At 38.6% G+C, this 15,040-nt stretch overlaps 1 protein-coding gene across 3 annotated transcripts in view; it reads right to left on the bottom strand.

Annotated features, from left to right (window-relative positions):
• Positions 1-14,722, bottom strand: part of CUL2 (cullin 2) — a 49,526-nt gene extending 34,804 nt beyond the window's left edge. The window contains exons 1-4 of one of the 3 annotated variants that reach the window (XM_031052441.2): positions 14,513-14,722; positions 10,950-11,088; positions 4,989-5,091; positions 3,022-3,116 (exon numbers count right to left, since the gene is read on the bottom strand). In XM_031052441.2, coding sequence (XP_030908301.1) covers positions 3,022-3,116; positions 4,989-5,091; positions 10,950-11,068 — 317 coding nt within the window. In that variant the 5' untranslated portion in view covers positions 11,069-11,088; positions 14,513-14,722. Of the gene's footprint in view, positions 1-3,021; positions 3,117-4,988; positions 5,092-10,949; positions 11,089-14,290; positions 14,436-14,512 lie in introns of those variants that run through there. The other 2 variants (XM_031052440.2, XM_013129991.2) reach the window with 2 other exon arrangements.
• Positions 14,723-15,040: the final 318 nt, after the last annotated feature.

Below are 15,040 nucleotides of genomic sequence, written 5' to 3'. Positions count from 1 at the left end.
ATGGTAAGACCTTATTAGCCCAACAGCTATATCAAAATTATGGGACCAATAATAAATAGCTGATATGGAAATAAATCTCCCACAGCTACCAAACGCTCTAGGCGAAAACAAAGACAGCTCTGCCAACGGAAGAAGTTTCATTAGAAAAATATCATTAATATTGGGTCTCAAATGTTGATGGCACTTCTTGTTTAAATCTTCCCCACATTTATTTTTACACAATTAGTAAACAAGATTAAGACCTGCAGCTTCTTAACACTTAGAAGAAAGGGGACTGGAGAAGAGGACTGGAACTATTATCAGTCTGAACTATGTTACAGTTTACTGTTGACACTATTAGAATCAGAATACAATTTACTCCTATCATGACAAAACTGGCTGAAGTTTTATCCTGAAAGAGAAGGTGTCACACATAAAAAGTACAAGAATACACGTAACTAAAATTAGACAACAGGACTAAAAAATACTATACAATATGCTAGTATTATTACAAGTGCTTGGAGAAAAAAAAAAAAACAGCACAAAATGGAACAAAGCAAAAGTTGCACTATGTGTGTTTACTTTTCAGGATTTTATTATGAGAAGATTTTAAAACTTCAACTGTTAAAAAAAACACAAGAAAACTCTCCAGGTTACTTGAAATAAAGGTACACAAACCAGATGTGTTACAATTACCCAGTAAAACAGTTACACCATCAAGACACTGATAAGCTCCCATGTCCTGCATTGTTTTTGTCTATCACATTTATTGTCAGAACTTACAAAAACAACTGAAGAAGTTCTTTTAATTTGAAGTGTTCCTTATTCCACTAGTTTTATCCCCTTGGTTTAGTCATGCATGTATAGGATTTTAGTTTTCAAAATGAATCAAATTTGTTTTCCTATTAAAATGCAACCAGAGGGGTAGGTAAAAAAATCCCAAACCAATCAACACCAAAGAAAGAAAACATTAACTCTATTGCCAGTCACATGATTGGCCTTGAATTTTATAAATTTTGCTCAAAAGGAAAGCATGTTACATTTTAGTAGCATTGCAAATATTACCTATAAGGGTAGAAGCACAGATGTGAGTCTATTTAAATTTTAAAGGAAACTATTTAAAAAACAACATTAAGATTACTGAGCTGTAAAGATTAATCAGTTCTCATTGTTGGAAGAATTATACAAATTAGATCCTGGGGTGCAACACAGTCGACTAATTTATGATATTTTTTTTTTGAGAGCAGGTGTGCAAGTAAGAAAAGAGCTCCAACTGCTTTATAAAAAACAGCCTTCAGAAGTACTTTCACCCAAAACATTATCTCAGAAAACAATAAAATTGACGTAACACTTAATGAAGTGTGTCCAGTGCACTATGACCCTATGAATCAAGCACTGGATTATTTCTTACTTTCATGTGAGAGGGTCTTTTAGTTCCCATTACAATGTACATTTTATTACTGAAAAATCATACTTTCACAAAGTCACGACCTTTGGAGACTTTTAAAAGATGGCATATGACAAAATTCAGAATTTCAAGACAAAAAAACCCATATAGTATTGAAGTAAAATTATTTACAACAGAACACCTAACAAGTACATTTTCTGGAACAAAACACAATATGCAGAGCAGAAAGAAAAGTTAGAACAGGCAGAGCTGACATGAAATAACTTCAGAGTTTAAGAGCTTAGCTTCATGGGTATTGAATACCACTCTGCTAAACTTATATCTACGCACAGGTTAGGTCATGTGCATAACTGTCTGGGGAAAAAAATGCCCTAGTTTGCTTTAAAATAAAACAAAAAGTCAAGTTCACGCTGCTGGAGAAATATTTTAATTTGCTGGTTTATGACCAGAAGCACTCCAGCACTCAGAAAAACTGTTGCAGAAAGCAGAATCAGCAAAACTTATACACATTAAATAGGATTCTTTCCCTTTATCAGCTTCCGAGTTAAGTCAGTGACACACTATGGAACTAAAGTTTGCAAGGCCAGGATGGATTCCATCACATTTGTTCCCAGTCTGCTAGTGATAATTTAATATGATTCTACAAGACCACATATACATATCCCTAACATAATAGCAAAGGTCTTCAAATCCTTTGTAAATCCTCACATCATGCCATCAAATAAGTACCATATTAACAGTGCCTTTTAAGTTGTATTTATCTACCGAGTATTACATGCAAAATGGGCACTAGATTCCACCTACAGAGTGGAATTAAAATTCGAATTCTATCAAATCTGAAGGCATTTCAATACACTTATAACTCTAGCAGCTCCTGAATAAGCAAGTTTCATCTGCTTAAGCTATTACTAGTGGCAACAAAACATATTTGTGATGCAGGAAACAGTAGAAGTACAAAAACAACATGGGTTAGTTATGTTTTTATTTATAGTCTTGGCTCTAATCTTCTAAAAAACAAAACAAATCAAACAAAAAAAACAGAACAAACAATATGCAAAACTGATTGCCTTTAAAAGTTTATCAGTTTATGAAGTTCTCAGAAAAGAAATAAGGAGCAGTTTTTACACCCTCTGCAACCCCTGTGGTTCAGACATTCACCTGAAAAGACCCAAAGAGCATATGACCTTGTCTGAAAGGCTCTTCTAGGAGGGAAATCTGGTTTTGCTAAGGTACATGGCTAAGCTTTGAAACAAACCATGCTGGTTCAACTGGACATTTCAGTACTATGCCATCCTTGTAGAACACCCAGGATTATGAGCTACTTCACTGCAGGTTGATTAGCACCTACATATTTGGTCCTACAGCATCAAAAACAACAGAAGTAGAATATACTAGTAACGGAAGAACAGTAAGAATCATCTTACATAATTACTTCAGTTGCAAGGTGCAGTGCATAGAAAAGCCTGTTGAGGCACTATTCCTTTTTCTTCTTGTGTTCCATCACCATAACTATATTTTCTCCAAAACTGACTCTGGGCACATTCAGCTATTGCTCTCTAATCAACATTCTTCAACTTGAACTGCAGATCACTGTAGTAATTTGAAAAGCTTTTCAAATGAGTTGTTAAGCTTACCTGTATAAACAGTCCATATAGTCTGCCCCTTTGCTATACTCCTCCCAGTATCTGTGATACATAACCAGTACTTGTTCTTCAGCTTCCAGAACTCTCTGTGAAGGAAGGCACACACCCCTTGCTAAAATTAGTATGAAAATAGCATACATACATAGACAGTTGTAACAGGATTATCATTGTAGAACAACAAACACGTATTCAAAATTAAAACCACACCTGAGCTTTAAGCAGTCTAAAAATAACATTGTGGCCATGACCAGGAAACAACAAACCTTCATACTACAAATTTTGTAGTATAAAGCACCACGTACAGAAGTTTTGCTAAGCCAGCTACAACAGCTTTATTTTACATTTAAAAATAACAAACACGATAACGTATTGTTTTCTGTTTTTCTTTGCAGAAGTACCTGCTTGAATAAGCATGGTTCATACTCTCATACTGGTGGGATAATTCAAATAACTATTCCCCCACTGACACAGGTCATGCAGCCACCTTCACTCTGGGGTAGTTGCCTAACTGTAGCCACTTAAAGTCAGCCTTACTGGTTAAACAAGCCCTTATACTTACCAAGAATCCTGGAATAAAATATGTTTAACAAAGTACAGATATGTACAACCTTAAATCTTAAGTTCTGTAAATCTAGACCCAAATTTTTTGGAATTTAAGCAAATCATAATCTAAAAAGTTGCTGATGTACTGAACTTCTCAAATTATATTCACATTTCAAAGAAATAAGTCTGACAACTTAACCAAGAACGATTTATGAAGGAGGATGAGATCCTAGGAATTTAACTAGAATTCTCTCTAGAGTTTGCTCAGGCTCAAGCAGCAAAGAATCCTATGCAAAAAATAATGCGAGTGAGAAAATCTAGTAGACAACACAGTCAGGAGTGCTTTCCTCCACAGTATGAATTTTGGAAAGGTTTTCCAAAATAACCTCAAAAATGAATGGTAGTCAATTAAAAAAAAAAAAAAAGAAGAATGTATGGATGTATGCCTTCTGCTACTTCCCACAGCTTCTACTGTGCTGACATCTGCCTAATCATCATAAGTGAGTTAATTCAGCTCACTAAATAAATGAGGAAGAAGATTTTTTGGCCAACCTGTCATTTTAGCAAACTGATTTAATCTACCAAAGTGTCAGAGGCATCCTTTCTGCAACCAGTGGAACTAAACATTAAAATATCCAGTCTATCTTGTCAAATACACAGGTAACTAAGCTCAAAATATAGCATAAAGCCATTGAGCAGTACTATCCAGAGTCTGCAATTTTTCATTCCCTATAGAGACACCAGAGACAGGTGGACATCTTGTTTAAATCTGCTTCTCTTTTTACTGAAATACAAGGTGACACTGTTCACCCATCCTACACACTCCAGATAATGAATCATAATTCTGTTGAAATTGGCTGTCTTAGCTGATGGGACAGAAGTTAATTCACAGCTACATGGGTATAAAGTATTGTTATTTGTCATAATACAGTAATATGACATTACTTCCTTCCCTCGCAAACATTTTTGTCGTTTTATTTCCCACATATTTTGTAAGTATTTTTTGGTAGACTACATACAACTGGTATCTACAACAGTAGATACTTTTACATTGTAACAGATGAACTATAGCACGTTTGGAAAATGAGGACATTTCTGTAACTTGATTCATTATAATCATTCAAAAGAAAAAGAACTTACTTTTAAGCCAATTAATATTTTGTATAAACCATAATTATTGGCTTAAAAAGAAAGTTCTTTCATGTAGCATATAGACATTGGCTACATTGTGTCACATGATGTGTGTTGATATATCAGATATACATATAATCTGTCTCTGGAACTCTGTCATCTGTAGTTTAATCTCATAAAATCTGCATACCTCCCTACATAAAAAACAAACAAACAAACCCTCCTACTAAAGTCAAAAGAGAACAAACAATACCTACATGTAAATCAGTAAGTGTATACATTACCTTGTGCAAATGGCGTACATGATTTTCCAAAAAAATTTTAGTCTCAGTATAAAGTCTCTCTCCAAGAGGCTCAGGATAGGCCACACACAAAGCATAAATGTCTCTGGGCTCAGAGTCAAGGTTTGTATCTGCTCGAAGTGTGAAAACTGGTCAACAAAATTTAAGATGTACAGAACCTTTTTTTCCTCCCACACGCTCATTTTAGATTCATTTTTTTAACATCTGAGCACAAAGGCTAAAAAGGATCATTTTCTGAAATTAGTGTAAATCCTGATCTGTGAAGAATCTAAGTTCCTAAGTTTTCAGCATCAATAATAACTTTTAAGTAGTGGAAGGCAAAGGAATATCAGTGCTAGAATCCTGGAACTTCTGTCAGCCCCATGTTGACATGGCTTCTACAACTTACTTGCCATCTATGAATAAGATTATCTCCAAGTGAAAAAAACAGTTTTCATCCAAAATTCTTCCTCTGAATATCCAGCCAATGTGAAACTGAGATTCTCTGGATAATGGAAAGAAGCACTCATTAAGTCAAAAGTGTGATTAGTCAAATATGGAGCAGGACAAACCTGAAGAGAAATCAACTTCAGGTTTTCCTCCCCTAAGTCTAAAACATATTATTGTTCCTGCATTTTCCCCCCAGCTCCAAAGGTAAAACAATTTTGTGAGACACTGGAAATTAAGTCATCACAATGGTAGCGTGGATGTAAAACCTTTGTTTTATTTTTAACCATTATTACCATTTCAGTAATCTTGTTTAGATCACAGCCATGAAAAACAGCTGTACTTGCTCACTTAATTAGGCAGCAGCTTTAGCCTTTAAGGTGGTTTTGTCCGTCAAGTATCTTGCAGAGCTACACCTTTGGTTTGTAAGGCTTATATCAAGTTTCAAAAAAGTTACTTGATACTTTGTCAGGAAAAGAATTTGCAATTAAGAACTCTGCTTTCAGAAACATCAAGCAAGGATTAAGTCAAGCTTGAGGCAAACCACTGTGGGAAATAAATTAGCTCTGCAAAATCACTTAAAAATATCAAGCTTATCCACTAAGTTTGAGCACTTTATAAAACCAGCCATGCTGGAAATAATGATTTAGTATGGATTACTTCTTAAGGTAAGCTCTCTAATTAAGGGAACACACAAGATCTGCTTTCCTCTAGTCTGCCTTAAAAAAGCATATAGCTGTGTAAAAAAGGAGATAGAAGACGTAAAGACAGTTAACAAGTCACCTGCTTCATCTACTGAATTGTGTCAAGCTTTCATCAGGCAGTTTTCCCAAGAGCATGTTTCATTTTTTAATATAGAAGTACTATTCAAAACAGTGAAGATACTGATGTAGGACAACTAATCAAAAAAAGCCTTTGTACGGCAACTCGAATCTCAGAGTGCCTAAGCACAGTCTAATTTTGAGTACATTTTTTTCATCCATATAGATCATCTGTACATGTGTTCTCCTTGGAATGGCAAGAAGCATTAAATGGAAATCCCAACAAAACAGGCAATTGACACTGCTTTGTAACAGTGGCTAGCACTACATGACATCAATTTACAAAGTTATGACCAATATAACAGCAAAACAAACTCTTATATTACTAGTGAAGAATTAAAAATTTAAACAGATTGTAAAGAACAATTGTTTTTCACACATTCCCCCCTCAAATGAATGTTGTCATTCTAAGGAAGGTCTCTAGTTGAACACATCATCAGTATCATTCAGACTGCAAGCTTTTCACGATGCAAATAAGTTATTTACAAGAAATTCCAAAACTGGATTTTTTTTTTAAATACAAGCAAAGGGGACATGAATTTTTTTTTTCTTTTCAGATCTACAACTACACAATCTGAATCACCAAAACTATTATGGATCTCTGCTACAAGAGCAACTTACTTCAATGTTAGAGGTAACAGTCTTAATCACAATGGCACAAGAAAATAATAATGGCAGCTAATCTGATAAAGGCAGCAAACAAGCACCTGAGTTTATCTAGTCTTCAGTTAGCAGTCCAGATGACTTGACTGTTGCAAATTAGTTTTAGTTGCAATAAATCTATTTAAGAATAAAAATAATCTCTCTACTCCTCCATGAAGATGTGCATCTTCTAAACTTGCCTTTCCTTACTCTAGGGAACAGTCAAGCTTTCTTGCAAATGAAGAAAGCCTAATCTAGTATTCTTCCTTGACATATGACACCCAGTTTCCACACCTGCTGAAATTAAATTAACACCTTAATCACTGAAGCACTTCCACAGGCACCTGACACATTTTCCTGTATCAAATTATAAAAATCAACACCAGACTACTTGATAGATACTAAGTTTCTCTGGATTCTCTACAAAAAGGAGCTATCATGACTCTCAAAAAAACATTACAAAGTAGCTTTGCTACAGAAAGTTAACATTCTTGCACAATCTGTACTAGTTTGTTAATCTAACAGCATCTTTTGGCCTAGAATCAAATTTAAGTGCAGTGTTCAAAATGCTAAAAATCTCTTAACAAAAAGTCATTGAGAGGAGATGAATTTATCCAGTGATGAATTAAACATCACTGGTATTTTAGTCCATAAACTTAAAGCACGTTTTTTTTCTTTGCTGCTGTCCCTTAGTAAGATCACGAAGAAGCCTTTATTGCTCATTATTTTATCTTTAATGGTGAAAGCCATCTGTCCTTCCAGTTTAGCACATAGTTTTGCAGGGTGATAAAGGTCAAGGGAAGCTGAAGCCAAACTGCTGATTAGGGGCCTTCACTCTGTCTTGAGAACATCAAAAGCCTTATGTGATGTAAGCGCTTCAGTACTTGCTATGCGAGGAGCATTACTCAGTAACGAGAAACTGAAATGATTCCAAACTAAGAACAAAAAAAAACCAAAAACACCCCAAAACAACAAATTACCATCAATGACAAAATAATGTTTCCAAGCTCACAAATATTGTCCTTGGGGTTCAAACAAAATAAATAATCTAGTTAAGACCCTATATCTACAGAAGATCTATTCAAAACCTTCTGTTAAGAGCCTAAAGCAGAGCTTTTGGAAAATTTATGTGACTGTTACTCTTCCTCTGTAACAGGATCAAAATTCACAGAGCACTTGAGGACTCATAGACAGAAACAGTTACAATTATATGAACTTTATTTACTCTTCTTTCTCTTTGGGCTAGTTCTTATGTTAAAGATACACGTTTATAAGTTTCTGGTTCCTCACTGGATCCTTGTAAAATGGGGAATTAGAGGAGGGAGAACAAACATTCAGAAAAATGGGAAAAGCAGCAGGTGACAATATTGCATAATTTAAACATAATTTCATTTTGCGGTATGGCTAACTTCCACCCTGGCTACTGTTAATCTTATTTATTTGGTTAGTGGAAAACCCAAGACAATAATAGGAAGATCCTGCTGTTCCACCTGTTCAAAAAAGTTCTACTGCTAAAAAGGTAGTTATCAAAGTACAGCTGAACTACCACTCTGTAATCTAGCTTCATCAGCCTCTTAAAGAGCACTCCGCAATGTCTTGAAAGTTACACAAAGCATTCATAACAATCAAATTATTGTAAATAGTATCTCAAATAGAGACACATAACTGTCACTTGTTCACCAGACAATGAAACAACTCCAGAAACATTTTTTTTCTGCAAAGACACTTAAAGGAAATCTGAAGGACAAAGGTGGTTCAAGATGACTCACAGTTTAAATAAAGTGCCATATGGTCTTCCAAGTGATCTTTAGCAGATTTTAACTCTTACAAAGTTGTGGTTCCCAGCTCATTGCCATTCTAGCATTTCAATTTTGAGATATAAGGTATATTTAACAATAAAATTACCATCTAGAATAACAAAATGCTATCACAGACAAGTTCTGGGGAAGTAGTGAGGCAAAAAATAGTTCTAGAAGTGGTATATGCACAGTACAAGCCTCTCACTCCTAAAATTCTATTAGTTTCCATACACCATATGATCTCAGCTACCTCAAGCAGCACAAGAGAAAGAAAATGCTTTGTAGAATACACTGTTGCAGACTGGAATAATGATTCTTACCCTTTGTTTCCACACCATTGTTTCAACTACAGAGAGACTACAAAGATCATGTGGTACTATAAATTAAATAACCCATACAAATTTCATTAACACAGTTCAAATATTTTATCACCTTTTTATGCTGCTTATTAAGCAGCAAGAAAAACAGAGTTAACATGACATCTCTTTAAAATCCCTGTAGTGTTAGGAAACTGATTACTCTGATTAAATTGAATCGAACAGAGAATAGAAAGCTAACAAAGAACATGATTATGTAGTTTTTAAATGTCACATCTTCCTAAAATATATCATTACATTTTCTTTATATATTTAAGCTGGTAAAAACTTTCATGCCTGCTGTACAGAGCTGCCAGTTTCACCAAGTTATTGAATACTCAGTGAATAGTTTGTATTAAAACATTAGATTTGGTTACAGGTAGCAGAAGTACTAAACAACTACCATACAAGCTGTGAGTTACAAGTCACACAAGCTCCTCGGGCCATTCAGCCACAAAGAATAAACCAGAAGTCTCTTGCCAGCGCTAAATCAGGCACAGATAGTGCCACTTTCCAAGGAACATAATTAAGAGATGATAGCAAGTAAGGTCTTACAAATTACATTTCAAATGATTCTTCCAAGACTGCTTCCCGAGTCTGCTATTGACAAGTACTCCTTTTCTGATATTCAATTAAATGAAGTAAATCCCAAAAGAGCCTCAACAGCAGACTTGTGTACAAGGCCTCCATGTAAAAATTTCTAAGTCAAACAGTGACAAGAGGAATCAATCCAACATCAAATTTAATTATTAGCTTAGATTTAAATCTACTTTAGGTGTCCTTCATGAAAGGTTCTGAGCTTTAAGCACTGAAGTTAACCACTTATTACCACATGTGGCACAATACAATTGCTCACCACCCACTGGCATTGAATCAGTTACCTGCCTTCCAGGTAACTCCCCCCAGTTCATATATCAAGCATGACATGCTGTGGTATGGAATACCTCTTTGGCTAGTGTGGGTCAGGTGTCCTGTCACTGTTTCCTCCCAGCTTCTTGTGCCCCTCCTCACTGGCAGAGCACAAGACTGAAAAAATCCTTGATGGGGGTAAGCATTTCTGAGCAACAACTAAAACATCAGTGTGTTATCAGCGGTGTTCTCAGACTAAAGACAAAACAGAATCCTGCACCAGCTACTAAGGAGGAGAAATATAACTGTTACAACTGAACCCAGGACAAATCGTTACACTTCTTTCAAAGTAAGTAGCTCACTGAAACTCAAATCTTGTAAAAAATTACAAGTCCATTTTACATGTAAAATGCAAGTCTTTCACTACAACAACAGACGTACAGCTGTGACCTGAACGGCAAGAACATACAATCACAGCTAGAAAGGGTAATAATTTTTAAACACAGCTTAGCTCTCAGGAGTAGGGTTAATAACAGTGGAGGGAAAGGAAGGTTTTTTAATAAACCCTTGCTACAGAAATGGTGAATATGGTACAGTAGATTTGGAAGTGCAGAGAGAGGCATCTTTAAACAGATCCTCACTAACCCCACATCCCCAAATTCAAAGGTGTGCATTCTCCGTTTCACATGCTTCCCCTCCCTAAGTATACACTTCAGCATACAAGAAAAAAATCATTATCAGAATTGGGGAAATTCAATCCATGCACTTACATGAACAGCTATAGCAAAAGCTAAAGTTTAGAGCTACTAAAAGTGAGTAAAACTCAGACTGATTTATGTTTTACTACCAGCATGATTTTCACATAGAATACTTCCCAAACATACATTTCCCATCCCTTTCAACGTATTCACTGACCCACAAGCTTAGTAACAGATAGAACCTTACAAAGAGCTTCTGATTAAGATCATTGAAATTGATAATAATGCAAACCTACTCCATGCTAAACACATCATGTAAACACATGAAGCCAGATCTTCACTTAAAGGATACGAGAAGCGATCATTCCACGTTGCTCTTTCAACATAGTCCAACATAACAACAGCTTTAATTGTTGTTAGAAGTTTGTTCCATGTTTCATCAAAGTCAACTACTCGTGGTTTCAAGGACATTGTGGGGCTTTAGTGTTAACCTGTAGAAGAATTAAACATGTCAAACACCACTGCATAATAATTTAAAAAGAAAAAAAAATCTTTCCTTTGAAATTTTCAATTTAAACTTTGCACACAGTTGCACCACTATGATACAGCAACACGAAAAACACCTACCTCTGCTTCCTCACCATCCGAAATCAAGTTCACAAGCTCTTACTTTAAATATTATGGAATGGAACATTAATGTTGCATGAATAGCCTATAAGATAACACTGACTAATCTAACAATATTGTGCCTCAAAGTTCATTACCTTACCAAGCTGTCCATTTAAGAGTGGCATATGAAGAAAACAACTTTCCTGTAGATTTTAGTTTGTTCATTTTTATATGAAGATACTTTCAGCTATATCCAAGAAAATTTTGTGCAGGAACACGCTGAGCATGTTACCAGAGCATGTGAATTTACTACTCTCACTTTGTAGCCTACATTCACCTCAAGCTTTCATGAGACATTTTTGTTGTTATATTTAAAAAGCCACAAAACCCAAAAGCTTTGATCAGGATGACAAAAAGAAAACACACCTAAACACAGAGCACTATGCTGAGCTTATTGCACTGCAGCTTATTGCACTGTGCAGCAGGACAAATGGTGAATTCTTTTAAAATGCAAAGAAAATACAGAATATTTTGAGTAAATACATCAATATTTTCAAAGAAGAAAGAAAATATGGCTTGAAAATACAAAAACCATATTAGTAATTTTATATAAAAGATACTGGAAGAAATGTATTGAAGGAAAAACATTAAATTACTGAACTAAAACTAGAGAAAAATGTACTTTAAAAAGAGAGTTCCCAAAGGACAACTGTGGAGGCTTCTTTGTTTCTGTTTTTCTGTCCTATAAACCTAATCTGGAAGGGACATGGTGTGACATTCCATGCACAACCCAAGTCTAGTTCCTACTCAGACACATGACGTTGTAAGCATAAAATAAAAACTGAAAGAATACTTATAATTCCATTTTAAATAGATGGGCAAGTGACTTCTAACTTGTTTTCCCAGTTTCCAAGGTCAGAAGGGAAAAACCAGACAGCTAGTGACAAACTTGAGGCACAAGAGGCACACCTCTACAAGGGAAAGGATCAAATGTCATGCTAAAAAGCTATTTAGCAACTGGTTCACTATACTATCCACTACTGGCTTTTAATTTTCTCAGGCAGATTAGTTTTCTCAAACTGCAGGATACAGAGTGTCTCAGTTGAATGAAAAAAATCCCCCAAAAACATCAGGTGTAACTTTTACACTGTTGGCACATAAAATGCCACCCTGACTCAGTAAGCTCTTCAACTGCTACTAATGCAGGAACCACAGAGGGCTGTTTTCTTCTACCTGCAACTCAACAATATCTGTTTAAAATGTAATCAATCTATCACCCAAGTCACACTTGCTTTGATTTCATGAAGAAACTGAGTAGCAACTAACTAGTACCAACGAAGTGGTATTATCCCAGGTTTTATGAACAGGAAACTTCTTAAAGAAGAACTGAAGCTCAGAAAGTGGTGCATGAACATTTACAGTTCAGTAGGAACATCTGTTATGTTTACAACATGGTTATTACCACTTTAGGAAATAAAATAAATCTTCAGTCCATGTCAGCATGTCAGTAGCAGCTTACTAAACAGAAAATCAGTAAGAACTGACAAATCCAATAGATACCCATCAAAAAGTAAGCTAAAAAACACAAACTGATTTATGTTTCAAAGAAACATGAACCTCGGTAGAAGTAAATGACAGTAGGGCTCACTTCCAAAAAGGGAAAAAGCAAGCAGTAGTCTTCCAAGAGCTCTAATATTCTCTTCTTCTGGAAAACACAGGAGTATTTGAAGCTGACCCCAAGAAGAAAATAATCATGGTCCACAAAATCTGTAAGAATCCTAGTAAATTATTGTGGTAACAAAGTTATACTTCTTTGAGCATTACATTTCAGGCTGTTCTCTCCAAAACACACCTAGTACCTCCAAGGTAAAAGAACCATTCCATCACTGATAAGCAAATTTGAGGGGAAGAAGCAAGGATGAAGAAAAAGTCCTCCCCACCATACATCACACAGAATCAGTAATACCATGTTTAGTATAATCAAAACCTACTAATATGTAAAGTATTATGCATCCATATACTCGCAAAGGTATTCTGGAGTTAAATAGTTTAAGATAGAGCAAGTTGCTATTTGGCATTCTCCTATAGCTTTCACACCAAAATGAATGTAAATGCGTTTTATAGATAAGTTACCAAACACAGTATAACTTTTTCTGCAAGACACTGGGGTTTTGAGGTTGCTGTGCTTCAAGATGTGTCATGCACAAGCTCACCAGCTTACAACATTAAATGTCTTCTACTGATGCAAGCAACCACTGTGATAAAAATTACAGCAGAGCAGAATACCTACCCCTATATTTAGGATTTATACCATTCAGCGGGTGGAAAACCATACCGCTTTGACAAGCCCTACAGTAACCTGACATTGTTGAAACATATTTACAAAAGAACATCGAGAGATGTTGCTTCCATCACCTCATCCTTTAAAACATAACACTGAACACATTTGTTCACACAAATAAATGCAGGACTTTGGCGAGCACCAAAACACTCACCGAATTTCCAGCCTATTTAAACATCTCGACAAATATTACAAGCCAAAGGCAGGTGAATAGCCCAGGGCAGAAGCGCCCATACCACGTATGTCAACAGCGCTGCCTGCCCCACCCCTTGCCCCCCAGATCCCAGTCCGCTCAGCAGCAGCGGAAGCATCCCGCTCCCCACGGACCCCCGCAAGCCGCGGGCAGGGCACGTGCGCTCCCTCCTTCCCTCCCCACCAAAACAAAAGCGAAACCGGCCTAGGGCGCAGCGCGGAGGGACGACCGGCCCCACCGGAGAGGCCGCACCACGCCCTCCCCGCCGGGCCAGGGCACGACCTGGGGCAGGGCCCGGCCAGCGCCCAGCCGCGGAACGAGGGCGCTACCGCGGCACTAGCACCGCCGAAGGACGGGTGCTCGCGGCGGACCCCAGCGGGGACGACCCCGCGGAGAGGCAGGCTAGGGGCCGGGAGACAGGGCCGCCGCACCCCATGTACACCCGGCCCAGCCGCCTGCAGCGCACGGGGACCATCGCCTCGCCATGGGCGCGGGTCTCCCTCCCCTTGGTCGGGCGCCGCTCCCGGCCGGGCCGGACACGGAAGGTTACCTGGCGGCAAGGGGCCCGAGTCCGCGACGCCTGCCCCCCGGGCGGCCTGCCTCGCTCCCTGCCCTGCGGCCGCGGTCCCTATCCCGTTCTGTCCTCACAGCGCTGCCATTACCCAAGCCACTCGCCCCTCGCGCCCCGCCTCTCCACCGGCACCGCCACTGCCGGGGGCAGGGTGCAGTGCGGCGGCAGCGGAAAGGATACGGGGCCTCGCCGCTTCCTCACCCGCCAGGCTGTTGCGCTGCGCACCGCCGTCTTCGGGGTCTCCCCGCCGGCGACGCGATGGACGTGGGGCGACAGGCCCCGACGCGCTGTCAGTTTCCGATCCCCGCTCCCCCGCCTGAGGAGAGGGGCTTGGTACAGCCCACGCTACGGCAAGCGCGGGCGGCCGTAATTCCGAGCAGCGGATCACCCCGCGACCGCATGGCGCATGTCCCCGCGCACGCGTTGCTTCCCTGCTGGTGACGGCTCCCCTCCCGCACATGCGCACTGTCGTCTTTCTTGGGTGGGTATTGCCCAGGCTACCGCGTTACCTGGAATGGAGTTGCGGTGCCTTGGTGGGCAGTTACTTGTAGGCGTCGGGAGGCTGGGCCTTGTGTAGGACACCTCCCTCGGGTGCGGGATGCCTCGGGCCCCATGGGGGCTCTTGAGGAGTTCCTGGTTCCCCAGAAGATGGAGGTGGTCCTGTCCTGCGGCGCAGAGGAAGTGGGCGGTCGCCTGCCCTTGGGTCTCCGTGGGGACTTCGACCACAGT

The sequence above is a fragment of the Melopsittacus undulatus genome, chromosome 1 (assembly GCF_012275295.1).
Source record: "Melopsittacus undulatus isolate bMelUnd1 chromosome 1, bMelUnd1.mat.Z, whole genome shotgun sequence".
Classification (NCBI taxonomy): Eukaryota; Metazoa; Chordata; class Aves; order Psittaciformes; family Psittaculidae; genus Melopsittacus; species Melopsittacus undulatus.
This window is presented reverse-complemented; position numbering and strand designations above follow the sequence as displayed.